We start from the raw sequence: 14,496 nt of genomic DNA, 5'->3' as shown, positions 1-14,496 counted from the left end.
TATTTTGATTAGGAGTGTTCGTGGTCCATTTGGATCGATTTTTAGGCAAAAAAAAATGATTCAATCCAAACATGTAATTAACATGTGGTCTGGACCGATCTGGTCTGTTTATATTAAGATGTCCGATCCAAATATAATATACGGCTTCGGTTTGATTTGGATCGATTTTTTTATTTTATAAAATATTGAAATTGCACTTACATTCAAAACTCATAAAAATGACTAAATATTAAGCATAAAACAACAATGAAAATAGTGTTCAACAACATTAAAATGTGTGCAACTATAATATAAATAAACAATATCATAAAATAGTAATAAATAGTAAGACAATAATAATAAAAGTAAAAAATAGTAACAACAACAACAAGATATTAATAATAATAAGACAATAAAATAACAATATATCAATAACAATAATATGAGCACTTGCAACATAATTTTAACATTTATGGTTTCCACCGATAATTAATAACAATAATACTTTCACAACAATAAAATTGATAATAAAGCACCTAATCAGAATAACACTTGAATCCTCTTTATTTGGTTGTCGATTGGTTTAAGTTCTAAAAAAGTGTATCAAAAAACATAGCAACATGTATATAAGTATGTGTTATAGAATATAACAAATAAAATATAGATACAATTTTGGAGTTGGGACTTAAGAATAAGTTTGGAAAATACTTAAAAGTATTGCACACTTAAACTTTAAATATTATTTCGGTCCGATCTGGATCGGTCTGGATCCAAGAGGTGAAACCAAAATCCAAACTGGTCTGAATTTGGATCGATTTTCGATTTTATTGTTGAACCGGTCTGAATTTGAACACCCATAATTATTTTGATTATACTTTAAAAACTTAGTTATGGCTGTAATTTTTAACTGATTTATTCCTAGCTAAATACATATTAATTAGAGAAATATTTCATGACAAAACTTCTTTATTTCTTCACAAAAGAAAATATACATTTTTTCAACTTCTCTCTCACCTTTTTTCCACTTTAATTCTATTTAACAAATAAAGTTATGACGGAGGTGAATTTTATTTTTACAACCTTATAAATTGCAAGATACCCACAATACAGTAGCTCAAGTAAGAATAATTCTTATATAAAAATTATCTAAATAATAAATTTGGAACTTACAATCAGAAATGGATAATTGTGATTAAAAGTTGGTCACATAATAATAATAATAATATGTATCTTTTAATTTTATCCGTTCAAATAAAGATTTAATGATTCATACTAAATGTTTTTATTTTTCATAGTAACAATTGTTCTTACTCAAATTGGTTCTTATATCTAAGAATAAACATGATATTGTATGCTTACTTACGTATTAATATGTATCATTTCCTTTATGAAGTAAATTCATTAAAAATGAAAGGGTATATAAGATTTAGACATGAACAAAAGACACATAAACATAGTGCAATGATATTTTATATTATTATTATATTATTCATCATTTATTTTTAATTATTATTAATTTTTAAATAAAATAATAAAAATAAATTATAAAATAATATATTATTTGTTATAAATCTTTATATGTATTAAACTTTTAAGAACTATATTGTATTTGGATGTTAAAGAATTGAATTTTCTACTCTCACGGTCACCTTTGGAACTGCAAACTTGGAAAACCTTTTTCACTAACACACTCCATCTATTCTCCCTTCTCCACAATGTCAGAACCCGCCACCGCCGACACCGTTCCCCCAACACCGCCGCCACGGGCTCATAAAAGTTGGGCCGACGAAGCAGACGACGAAGCTGCCGAAGATTCCAACGCAACGGCGTCGTCTAGTTCAGCAACACCACAAACCTCATCACTAAACGAATTAACCATCGATGGGAACAAGAAACCGTCGAAGCACTTGGATGACCCCGAGGATTCCAACATCCAAACGGTTCGATCTCAATTTCAATTACTAGTTTTCCATTTCTCCGCGATAATTTGACGGTTAGGGTTTTCATTTAACAGGTTACGAGTGGCGAAACGCCGTACACGTCTGCGGCAACGTTCGAGGAATTGAATCTCTCGCCGGAGCTGCTGAAGGGTTTATATGTGGAGATGAAATTTCAGAAGCCTAGTAAAATTCAAGCTATTAGTTTGCCAATGATTTTGAACCCTCCTCATAGGGATTTGATTGCACAGGCGCATAATGGTTCTGGAAAAACAACGTGTTTCGTGCTTGGGATGCTTAGCCGTGTTGATCCTAAGCTTCAGACTCCTCAAGCTCTCTGTATTTGCCCAACTAGGGAGTTGGCTATTCAGGTGAGTTTCTTTGCTTTCTTGTTTTTATTGTTAAGAAGAGCCGAGATTAGCACAATTTAATGAAGATATTAATGAAACTATGCCACATTGTTTGCCCATATCATTAAAATTTGTCAAAGTTTTACTTTCATTGTCGACTTCCTGACCCAGGATTGAGACCAACTATTTAGAAATTGTGGCAAACCACAATATAGGCAGAAACCATTATGTAAATGATTTTTCTAAAACATGATTTATCATGTCATTTGGTCCTGATAGAGATCTGGAGATGAAAATGAGAAAAGAATGTACTATAAGATGAAATTGAAAGAGGAATGTATTTTTAATTGAGTAAAATCAGAATGATAAACCCTGCAATGCCCATAGAGGTAAGCTCCTACAAGATTCATGCCTTGCCCACTCCTAACAGAATGCCAAAACAGGCTCCTCCTCCCTCAGCCGCCCTTCCTATGTATCAGGGATACACATTTATACCCTTCTAAATCTAATAACTAACTCTCACTATCAATACCCGTTATTCCATTTTTTATTTCTTCTTCCACATGTCAGCCAAATCCACAATAGAGTATTGTGTTATAAGTTGTAACAGTAGGCCCTTGACTGAATTGTGCTATTGAGCTTTTATACTCTGGGGTGGCTGGATCCATACAATACTGCCCACTTGAACTTCAAGCTTGTCCTCAAGGCTGGAAGATCTACTTTTAGCAGCATATTTCCACACGACCTCTTCTGTTGGTTGCTCATCCCATGGTGGGCACCATCTTAAAAACACCCAATCCCCTTCCTCAAAGCTTGGACCAATGCTCTCTCTATCAACTTATTGCTTAATATTCTCTTAGGCTGTTAGCCTTATTGTAAAGAAAACAGCAGCTGCTGTCCACTGAAGTTTTCTCCTTGTTGTTCATCATTGAAATATGCTTATGCAGACTATAAGGCTTTGTTTGGGAGTGTGATTTTGGAGGGGAAGGGAAAATATGGCTTTAGAAGGCCTTCCCATTGTTTGGGAGTTGGATGAAGTAGAGGGGAAGGTTTTGGAGGGTTTCTCAAACCTTCCAAACCCGTCCACGTGTCTATTTTTATAGTTCCCCCAGTTTGGGGTTTTTCTGGAGACAAAATGTAAAAATAAATATTTTTAGTAAAATTATATAATTATATTATTGTCCATTTCTCATTGTTATTTACATTTTTAAAGGAAAAATAAAAGATATCCTAACATTATCATTAACTTACCCTCCCCATCTAAATTTCATACTCCCAAACAAGGGAGAAGATTGCCTTCCTTTCCCATTCCCTTCTTACTCCTTCCTAGCCCCTTGATCCCTTTCTTTCCCTTTCCCTCTCCCTCATAACTCCCAAATATAGCCTAAATGTCCCTCCTTTTTTTCTTGCTATTTACCCTTTAAATAATAAATATAAAAAAGTAGTCATGATTTTAACAGAATGCAAAGACAGACTCCCCCCCCTCCTTCAGCTGGCCTTCCTGGATAATAAGGATCACACATGTATACCCGAAACCCTCTAATAATTAACTCCCACTCTCAATACCCATTCTGACCTTTTTTATTTATCTATTATGCTGCCATATGTCATCCAAATACACAATAGACTTCTGTATTATACAATAGGCCCCTGTCCATATTGTGCTATTGAGACTTTACACTCCTGGATCATTACAGATCCTTGCAGTCCTAGTTGAAAAATGCTCGGTCGATTTTTTATAAAAAAATTTGGTTGTTTTTGTAGTGTAAATTGAACTGTTATTAACACTGCGATTTAATAAGATATTTATGAAATTACGTAAGAAGATATTCTCATAAACTTACTCACCCAAAAGCTTAACCTAAGAAGTGAAGCGAAACAAATTATTGTATATATGACATGCACCCAACACAAGAGCCCATCAGCATGGGTAATGCACAAGCTCATCTTTATCATGTGTTGAAATGAAAGTAAACTTTTTATTGAAGAATGGATGTGTCAAGAAAGCCACTTGGTTTAATAAACTATGATATTGTGCCCTGAACGAACTCTTCAAAAAGCTTAAGCTCTTTGGTGAAGACATGAACGACTTTGTATATTCTCTAATAGATATGTATGGTTTTTTACATTTATAAATAAGATATTACTGAAGACTCAAATTTTGGATTGTTTGTGACAAGATAGTAATGGAAAAATAGGACAGTCTAGTGCATGAGACTCTCATCTAGTGGAGTCTGGGTAGGGTAGATGTACACAACTTTATCCTCCAAACGAAGAACATGCCTCCAGGGTTTGAACCCATAACCTCCAAGTTACAAGGCAAGCAACCTTACCGTTGTACATAGGCTCACCCTGTTGTTTGTGATAAGATAGTAATGGAAATCAAATTTTAATTTGTTTTCAATAATTTATCACATGTGACAATTGGCACAATGACATGTGCTAAAATTTTGATGAGAGTTGGAGCTGCCACAAAATAGAAGTTTACAACCTGTTTCTCCTTTTTATTTTATATTTAGTGATGTGGCAGTTGTCGCATAATAATTGTGTGGAATTTGTATTATGTGCCAGAATACTGAAGTTCTGCAAAAGATGGGGAAGTATACGGGGATCAGTTCTGAATGTGCCATTCCAACAGACAGTAGGGTCGATCTTCCTATAGCGAAACGGGCGCCGATTATGGCCCAAGTGATTATTGGGACTCCAGGCACAATAAAGAAGTGGATGACTTTTAAGAAACTGGGTGTAACCAGATTAAGGATACTTGTTTTTGATGAGGCTGATCAAATGCTTGCTGAGGTAATTCTAGTATTCTGATAAAATGTACAACTCTTTTTAGTTGCCACTTTAGTTTAGCTCATAACTGACTATTATTACAATTTATTAGAAAATTAGCAATACCTTGTTTGATAATAGGTGACAATTTGTATGGTAATTTGTAACTCTCCTCCTTTCTTGGCTAAACAGGAAGAGAGCACTAGTATACTATATCTTTTTTAGTATTTCTAGATGACAATTCCTTTCTTATAAATATGCTTGAGATCTATGACCTAGTTTTAGTTTCAGGGAGTTCTATATTTACTGAGCTAGTCACGCTGACTCACGCACACACATAAATTATAATGATAAATATTTGAATATACTTTTGCCTCCATTTCCTAAATTATTGTAAAATGCGCTCTTGCAGGATGGTTTTAAAGATGATTCCTTGAGGATAATGAAAGAGATAGAAAAATTCAATTCTAACTGTCAGGTTTGTGAAACTCCTTCTCGCTTAATGTTCTTGCATGCATGACCTTTCCATCCGGTACCACATGCACATACACGGCGATACATAACTTGTAGTGTTCGTAATCCGTGCTTCAATCTATTCAGTTGGAACATCTTCAATGCATAAGCATCATGTTCTCAATGTGACCTTCTAGAAATTGTGAAAGATGTTTGAAGTATACAGTAAATCCTTCCATTAATCATACAAGAAAAGAAAACAATCTTAATTTTTTTTTTACGTGATACTTCCTCTCATGATTAAGAAGGATTTGTTGATCAATTCTTTATCAATGAACATGATTCATGATAGAGCATTATGGTTTTGTTTGATCCATGTAGCTGACCCCGCCTAGTGAGATTAAGGTTTGGTTGTTGTTGTAGTAGTACTTCCTCTCATGCTCCCTCTAATAATATTGCATAGGTATTTGTATAATCTTCTTTTGTTTGATGCTAATTGATTGCTTTAATTAATTTTTAATTTGCATATAAGGGAAATATAACTGTTGCTCGTTACACTTATTAGTTATATTACTCTTGCTGAGGCACCTGAATAAAATTTTACCTAGATGTGGTTGCTATGCATTAGGTTCAAATCTGTGTCTGCTTGAATGTGATGTAGTTAATATTTTCAGTTTCTTCTCTTATTTAAGAAAAAACTGATCGGTTTGTATATCTTCAGGTTCTTTTGTTTTCTGCCACATTCAATGACATTGTCAAGAATTTTGTTTCAAGGACAGTTAAGAAGGATCATAATAAACTTTTTGTGAAGAAAGAAGAACTATCTTTAGATGCAGTGAAGCAGTACATAGTGCGCTGTCCTGATGAACTCTCTAAGATTGAAGTCATAAAAGATTACATATTTGAAATAGGAGAAAACGTGGGGCAAACTATTATATTTGTGCGTACAAGAGAAAGTGCAAAAATGTTGCATCAAGCACTTGTTGCTTTTGGCTATGAGGTTACTTCCATACAAGGTGCTCTTAGTCATGAGGAGAGAGACAAAATTGTTAAGGAGTTCAAAGATGGTTTAACTCAAGTTCTTATATCAACTGATGTTCTTGCCCGAGGCTTTGATCAACAACAGGTGCTGAATTGGTTCTGCTCTCTATACCCCTCTTCTTATTCTGGGAATTTGTACTCATTTGCTTTTCACTTTGATGACATCCTTCAATTGCTTATTTATTCAGATTAATTTGGTTATCAATTATGATCTTCCACTGAAACATACTGCTGAGCATACCCGTGAACGCGAGCCTGATTATGAGGTTTATTTGCACAGGGTTGGTAGGGCTGGACGTTTTGGGCGCAAGGGTAAATTTCTTGTTCATATCTCATGCATCATCTACTTACTATTGTGTAATTATAATATTGTTAAAATTATTGTCAAGGGAGCTTTCTGTTTTCTTTTTGGGTAGTGTTTATGTAGCTTGATTAAGTTGTTCTGTTGGATTTCTGCCTCTTTTAAACAAGAGGTCCAACAAACCATTGTGCTAGCTTCTACCATGCTTTACATAGTATTATAAATTAAAATGAAGGTTTTAAATTGTGATTGTGTTGTGGTCAAAGTTGTATCACAACTGTTGCATGCTGATACCTGCAGTCATGGTGTGCTGTGGTTGTGGCTGCAATGGGTGTTGTGGTCTGATAGGGGTCGGGTGTATAGTAGACCCCCTATTAGGCAAGTGTATGTTAGAAGGAATAAAAGACCTAACTAACTATAGCTATAAATAGTAGTCAGGATGGTTAATAACTCACTTTTGGAGAAATTAGAAATTGGGACTGGTTTAGGAAATCGGTTAGGGCAGTTATTTTCTCTCATGTAGTTCTCACTTGTATACACATTTTCAGTGAAATAATACATACTTTCTGATCAATATCACATTGATCTTGCATCAATTCTTCTATTCTATCTCTAATTCCAGATTCGATACTAGTGTTTATCATTGGTATTAGAGCACCGATTCTGGTGCCCTGTAAAACCATGTTGAAACCGCTGCGGATGTAGACGAGGAGCATGGCGAGAAGTAACGAAGATTGGGAGCAAGAGAAGGAAGAGATGCGAGCCAAAATTGATTTGAATGAGGCGAGAACGAAGAAGACCGAGGATCTGCTTGCTACGATCGCGGCGAAGTTAGGTCTTCACACCGACGATGCTGGCGGCTATGAAGGTAGCGAAGTCGGAGGCAATCGAGCAGAGTTTGGGCGAAGAACCACCAAGCAATGGCGCCGACTGAAAATTCTAGTGTTTGCGGGGGAAGATGTGTTTGGCTGGACTCGTAAATTCGAAAGGTATTTTACTCTAAAACGCGTGCTGGAGGGTGAAAAAATGCAAGCCACTGTTTTAGCTTTGGAAGGGAAGGCTATGAGTTGGTTTCAATGGTGGGAGAAATGTAACCCCAATCCATCTTGGGAGGGGTTCAAGGTAGCGGTGATTCGAAGATTTCAGCCGTCAATGATTCAAAATCCTTTTGAGTTATTGTTATCGGTAAAGCAGACCGGGACTATGGAAGAGTTTGAGAAATGTGTAGGAGCTCTCTAGGAGATTGATCAAGAATTCGCCAAGGGTATCTTCTTGAATGGGTTAAGGGAAGAGGTACAACCTGAGGTAAGGTTGTTTGAACATCACACTCTTACTGCAGTAATTCAGACAGCGATTATGATAGAGCAGAAAAATTTAATCGTGAACAAGAAAGGAAGCAATTTTTACTCTCGACCATCTAGTTTCCAAAAGAACAACTCTTTTAGCAAGGTAGTAACCGTGGACACAAGGGGATCATCTGGAAAAAACTCTGATGTCAGTGTATCCAGCGCTGACAAAAACAGTGTAGGGTTGGCTAGTGTGATGGATGCAATTCGGGCCAAGCAACACTCGGTAGCAGAAATGCGGGAGAAAAGGGAGAAAGGCTTATGATTCTGGTGCGATGAACCTTATCGCAGGGACCATCGATGCAAGAATAAGCAATTAAAAATGCTTATCTTAGAAGAGGATGAAGACAGTGAGGGGGAATGGCAGGATGAACCGAGAGTTAAGGGGTTTTCTGTGTTGCAACTTTCTCTTTGCTCAATGGAGGGATTGACCTCACCAAATCTTGGAAGGTGGTGGGTAGAGTGGAAGGAGAGGAGGTTGTTATTCTAATTGATTGTGGTGCCTCTCACAGTTTCCTCTCAGTGGACTTGGTGCGGAAATTACAGTTAGCAATAGAGGAGACTCCCGCCTATGTAGTTGAAGTGGGTGATGGACATAAAATCAGAGGTCAAGGGAAGTGTACCGCAGTGAAGTTTTACGTACAAGACTTGGAGGTGGTCCAAGAGTTTATCTTTTCGGGTTAAAGGGAGTGGATGTGGTTCTTGGTTTGGATTGGTTAGCTAGCTTGGGAGAGGCTAAAGCCGATTTTGGCCGGTTGGAGCTGACACTAAAAAGAGGTGGGGTGGTGTATAAAATTCGAGGGGATCCGGCTTTGACAAAAACGTTGTTGTCATTTGGTGTCATGATGCAGGTGCTTAAGGAAGAAGGGGAGGGACTGATGTTGCATTGTGAGGAAACTGGTGAGCCAACAGGGCCGGATCAGCAGATTCTGGCAGTGGTGGATGAGGTGTTACAACAGTTTGTGGGGGTTTTTGAAGATCCGCAAGGTCTCCCTCCGAGGAGACATGATCATGCCATTCATCTAAAGGAAGGCGCTGAGATTCCAAACATCCGACCATACAAGTATCTGCACTACCAGAAGACTGAGATTGAAAGGTTAGTGATGGAAATATTGCACGTTGGAGTTATTAGACCAAGTATAAGCCCCTATGCTAGTCCTATTATCTTGGTCAAGAAGAAAGATGGGGGGTGGAGGTTTTGTATGGATTACCGGTCTCTAAACAAGGTGACAATTCCGAATAAATTTCCTATTCCGAGTATTGAGGAGTTGTTGGATGAACTAGGGGGGCCAATATTTTTTTTTAATTGACTTGAAGTCGGGATACCATCAGATCCGTATGCGTGAGGAGGACATAGAGAAGACTGCATTCCGAACCCATGAAGGACACTACGAGTTCCTACTGATACCTTTCGGTCTCACTAATGCACCTTCCATTTTTCAAGCACTCATGAACAAGGTTCTCAAGCCGTTCTTACGAAGGTTTGTACTGGATTTCTTCGATGACATATTGGTCTTTAGTAATGACATAGTTACTCATGTGGGTCATTTACGGCAAGTGTTGGAGCTCATGCAGAAACATAGTCTCAAGGCCAATAAGAAGAAGTGTAGCTTCGGGCAAAAGCGTTTGGAGTATTTGGGTCACATTATTTCAGAGAAAGGGGTGGAGGCTGACCAAGCCAAGGTAGAAGCGATGTGTTCTTGGCCCATACCGAAAGACGTCTGGGGGTTGAGGGGTTTCTTGGGACTCACATGTTACTATAGGAGGTTTGTTCGTGACTATGGCAAATTGGCCAAGCCACTCACTGATTTGTTGAAAAAATATGCTTATAAATGGACTGCACATGACACGGAAGCTTTTGAATTGTTGAAAAAAGCAATGACTGATTTACCTCTTTTGGCAGTGCCTGATTTTTCTCAGGTATTCACGGTGGAGACTGACGCTTCTAGCAAGGGGTTGGGAGCAGTGTTGATGCAGTCAGGTAGACTGTTGGCTTTTTGGAGTCAAGGCTTGTTTGTGAGAGCCCAACAGAAGTCGGTCTATGAGAGAGAACTGATGGCGTTTGTGCAGGCAATTCAGTGATGGAGGCACTATTTGTTGGGTAGACATTTCATCATCAAGACGGATCAGCGGAGTTTGAAATTTCTCAATGATCAGAGGTTGTTCACGGCTGAACAATTCAAATGGGTCGTGAAGCTGATTGGTATGGACTTTGAGATACAATTCAAATGGGCCGTGAAGCTGATTGGTATGGACTTTGAGATACAATTCAAATGGGCCGTGAAGCTGATTGGTATAGACTTCGAGATACAATTCAAGCCGGGGAGGGAGAATGATGTGGTTGATGCTTTGTCCCAAAGGGAAATGTATGCTGCAATTTCCTTGGTATCCTTAGCTGATGTCGAAGTTTGGACACTAGAGGTAGAGCAAGATTCGAAGTGGAAGCAGATGATACAAGATTTGATGATAGCACCTCACTCTCATGTTGGGTTTGAGTTTAAAAAAGGCTTATTGTTGTATAAGGGGAAGTTAGTGATTTCCCGACAGTCGGCCCGGATTCCTCTTATACTGAAGGAGTGTCATGAAACGCCTATGGGAGGGCATTCAGGATTTTTCCGGACTTACAAAAGGGTGGCCAATTGCTTGTTCTGGAATGGCATGAAAAAAGACATCAAGACATTCGTGGAAGAGTGTGATGTCTGTCAGAGGCATAAGTATTCCACATTGACCCCTGGGGGATTATTGCAGCCGTTGTAGATTCCATCACAGGTTTGGATGGATATTTCGATGGATTTTGTTGGGGGTTTACCTTAGTGGGAAGGATACTATATTCGTGGTGGTAGATAGATTAACGAAGTATGCCCATTATTATGCTCTAGGTCATCCTTACACGACGAAGGAGGTGGCTATGGTGTTTATCTAGGAAGTGGTGAAGCTGCATGGTTTTCCGTCTTCAATAGTATCTGATCGGGATCCTATTTTTTTAAGTAGTTTCTAGAAGGAGTTGTTCAGGTTGGTCGGCACTCAGTTAAAACTCGGTACTTCCTATCACCCGCAGACCGATGGTCAGACAGAAGTGGTCAACCAGTGCCTTGAAAATTACCTATGGTGTTTTGTGGATCCTAAACCGACCCATTGGCTTAAATGGTTATCTTGGGCGGAATTCTGGTGTAACACTACGTACCATGGTGCAGCGGGTATGACCCCATTTAGGGCCCTATATGGTTGGGATCCTCCTATGTTGATGAAGGCAGCCGAATTTCCTTCCAAGGTGGAGGATGTGAACCGAATGCTTCAGCAACGAGATGAGATATTGGCCGAGCTCAAAGAAAATTTATTGAGAGGTCAAGGTCAGATGAAGAAGCATGCGGACAAACATAGAAGGCAGGTGGATTTTCAGGAAGGGGACTGGGTGTATCTAAAAATTCAGCCGTATAAGCTGAAGTCCTTGGTGGTTAGGCCTTATATGAAGTTGGCTCCTCGATTTTACGGTCCTTACCAGGTGATTGGCAAGGTGGAGGTAGTAGCTTATAAGCTAGAGTTGGCAAGCCACTCTAAAATACATCCTGTTTTTCATGTATCCTTGTTGAAGAAGGCACTCAAGCCCAATCAACATCCACAGCCTCTACCTTCGATGTTGAATGAGGATTATGAACTAGAAGTGCAACCGGAAGATACAACAAGGACAAATTGAAGTTTTGGTGAAGTGGGCATAGTTGCCCGAATGCAATAATTCATGAGAGATAGCAACTTTATTATAAAAGAAGTTTCCTTCTTTTCCCCTTGAGGACAAGGTGACTCTTTTAGGGAGGGGGGTATTGATAGGGGTCGGGTGTATAGTAGACCCCCTATTAGGCAAGTGTATATTAGAAGGAATAAGAGACCTAACTAACTACAGCTATAAATAGAAGTTAGGATGGTTAATAACTCACTTTTGGAGAAATTGGAAATTGGGACTGGTTTAGGAAATCAGTTAGGGCAGTTATTTTCTTATAGTTCTCTCTCTTGTATACACATTTTCAGTGAAATAATACATACTTTCTGATCAAGATCACATTGATCTTGCATAAATTCTTCTTCTATTCTATCTCTAATTCCAGATTTGATACCAGTGTTTATCATGGTCTGAGATATAGAACCTTGATTAAAGGATAAACTTGAGCCTTAACTGTTTAGTTTGTATTATTTTCCTCAAAGGGGTAATTTCGTTTCCACTCTGTCTGATTGGTTCAAGAAGTGATGTTGGTTCTAATTACTCTACTGGAACTAGTGATATTTCAAAGAAGTTAAGTAGATGTGTGGAAAGTTTTGTGTGTGTGTGGACATAACAAGGTCTAGATTAAGAAATTGAGGATTTATAATTAATTATGTATACTGACTTACTGTGTCAACTTCATTTTTTTAGATACTCAACCAAACAGATCTTTAGTTCAACTGGTTGACCCTGCTCAGTTGGGGTTGTGTTGTAATATGTGCTTGTCGGGCCTTACTTGATTTGTGCTTTATCCTCTTATTCTAAAGCAAGTCAATTATAAATTGCAATTTTACTCATGCATGTTTTTTTCAGGAACAATGCAAAATAGTAAAGATGATTTCCGTTTGTTTTGTTTGATTCTACAGGGGCTGTATTTAACCTGATATGTGATGAAAGGGATGAAAAGCTTATGAAAAAGATTGAGAACCACTTTGGCACCCATGTGACAGAGGTATGATAATGGTGCTTGGTTTTTGATACTCCATGCAGTATGATGCAAAATGATGAATTTTCAAATTTGATTATGACTTGGTATTCTTGTTATAATATGAAGGTATGCATCTTACCCAACATAATTTCCCTAATGTTCTGAGATGCAGGTACAGAGAAACAGTGTTGAAGACTATAAAGGTGCTCTGAAGGAGGCTGGTTTACTGCAATGATTTAAATCTGCAGAAGTCAAACTGTTGTTAAAAACTGTGTTTGACCCCGGAGTGTGCTTTGGGTACTGGCTATGGATTTTCCCATATTCACCAAATCTTTGATTAATTTCCATAGACAAATGCTGAATCATGATTTAAGTATGAGAATGGTGAGTTCCAGTTCGGTATTTTAATTTAACAGTGATAGAATTTTTTCCTCCTTAATATTGGATATCAGGGTTGTAATGGGACAACCTACAATGCGTGGTTTTGTTATTTCATTGTATAATGCTGAGTATAGAATGTTCCTTTTTGGTCGTGTGATAATAATGTTTCAAATGTGATGCTACCAATATTGCCGGGGTATAAGAGCAAACAAGATAAATATCCTGGGGGCATATTGCAAATTTGAGGTTTCGTTGTCTTGCACTGTCAGACTGAATGGGTTTTTTTTAATATAAAGTATGAGATGTGTTTATTTGTGTTGGATGGATAAATCGAATAATCGATCATTCAATGTGATGAATGATTAGTACCATTATGTGTAGTTAATGCACACACAATATAAGAATATTTTAAAATGTCATTGTAGCATACAACATTAATGAAAAATATAATTAAATGGTGAATATTGTACCAAATATAAAAAAAACTGAACTTTAATGCAAAGTATACTCTTTTGGATAATACTTATACCATAGTCTTAAATCTGCACCATTAGACTCTAAGCAAATACTCTTGTACTCGATTTATAATATATGAATAAAAAAATTTATACTCTATTTTATATTGCTCTTTTTGCTACCAATGATAACCAACTACCTCATTACAAAATATAAATTAACTTCTATTAAAAAAGTTATCAATTTTTTTAATAAGGTGTATGATTCTGATAAATTAGTGAGCATAAAAGAGCTTATCCATCTGTATGTTGAACTTCTATACATGTGATGAAGAAGTGTGTGACTCAATAAGGTTGAAGAATGATTTGATTCAGCTGTCAAATGTGCAACATTAAAATTTAAGGGAACTACACAAATCATGGTTCAAAAATCCATAAAAGCATAGTAATGCCTTACGAACAATGACAATTACCTAAGAAAAAGACATCACAATTGTATATGATTAATAATTATGTATTATTATTAACACATTAATGAAATTTAAAAGAACTTGAAATTCTAACAAATTATGGATTAACAATCCAAAGACATGAAGAACTAGAGAATATGATTCAACAATACCTCTTTTATTGATAACGCTTTTGGAAATTCTTGAATGAATTAATAAAACTCTGAAACTATTGTATTTATACATGAATAACATGAATGGAAAAGTCTAACTAACTCCTAAGTAACTTATTCTAATTATGGCACATGTTAAAAATTCCATTTACAAAGATTGCTTGGGCGTCAAGT

The 14,496-nt window shown here is 37.1% G+C and overlaps 1 protein-coding gene across 1 annotated transcript; it reads left to right on the top strand.

Moving 5' to 3' along the window:
- LOC109336589 (DEAD-box ATP-dependent RNA helicase 38-like) lies at positions 1,604–13,560 on the top strand. The gene is made up of 8 exons (XM_019573275.1): positions 1,604–1,919; positions 1,994–2,287; positions 4,838–5,065; positions 5,454–5,519; positions 6,216–6,620; positions 6,724–6,847; positions 12,803–12,888; positions 13,037–13,560. Exons 1-8 carry the CDS (start codon positions 1,695–1,697, stop codon positions 13,097–13,099), a joined length of 1,491 nt encoding a protein of 496 aa, XP_019428820.1. The 5' UTR covers positions 1,604–1,694; the 3' UTR covers positions 13,100–13,560.

This window comes from Lupinus angustifolius, chromosome LG20 (genome assembly GCF_001865875.1).
Source record: "Lupinus angustifolius cultivar Tanjil chromosome LG20, LupAngTanjil_v1.0, whole genome shotgun sequence".
NCBI classification, from domain to species: domain Eukaryota; kingdom Viridiplantae; phylum Streptophyta; class Magnoliopsida; order Fabales; family Fabaceae; genus Lupinus; species Lupinus angustifolius.
Note: the sequence above shows the minus strand (reverse complement) of the source record. Positions and strands in the feature narration are given on the sequence as shown.

Excerpts from the sequence above, each read along its gene's own strand:
- LOC109336589 (XM_019573275.1), top strand. The coding sequence starts at position 1,695 with ATGTCAGAACCCGCCACCGCCGACACCGTTCCCCCAACACCGCCGCCA. Across the intron at positions 1,920-1,993 it reads AGGATTCCAACATCCAAACG|GTTACGAGTGGCGAAACGCC; the intron begins GTTCGATCTCAA and ends TTCATTTAACAG. Across the intron at positions 6,848-12,802 it reads TGGACGTTTTGGGCGCAAGG|GGGCTGTATTTAACCTGATA; the intron begins GTAAATTTCTTG and ends TTGATTCTACAG.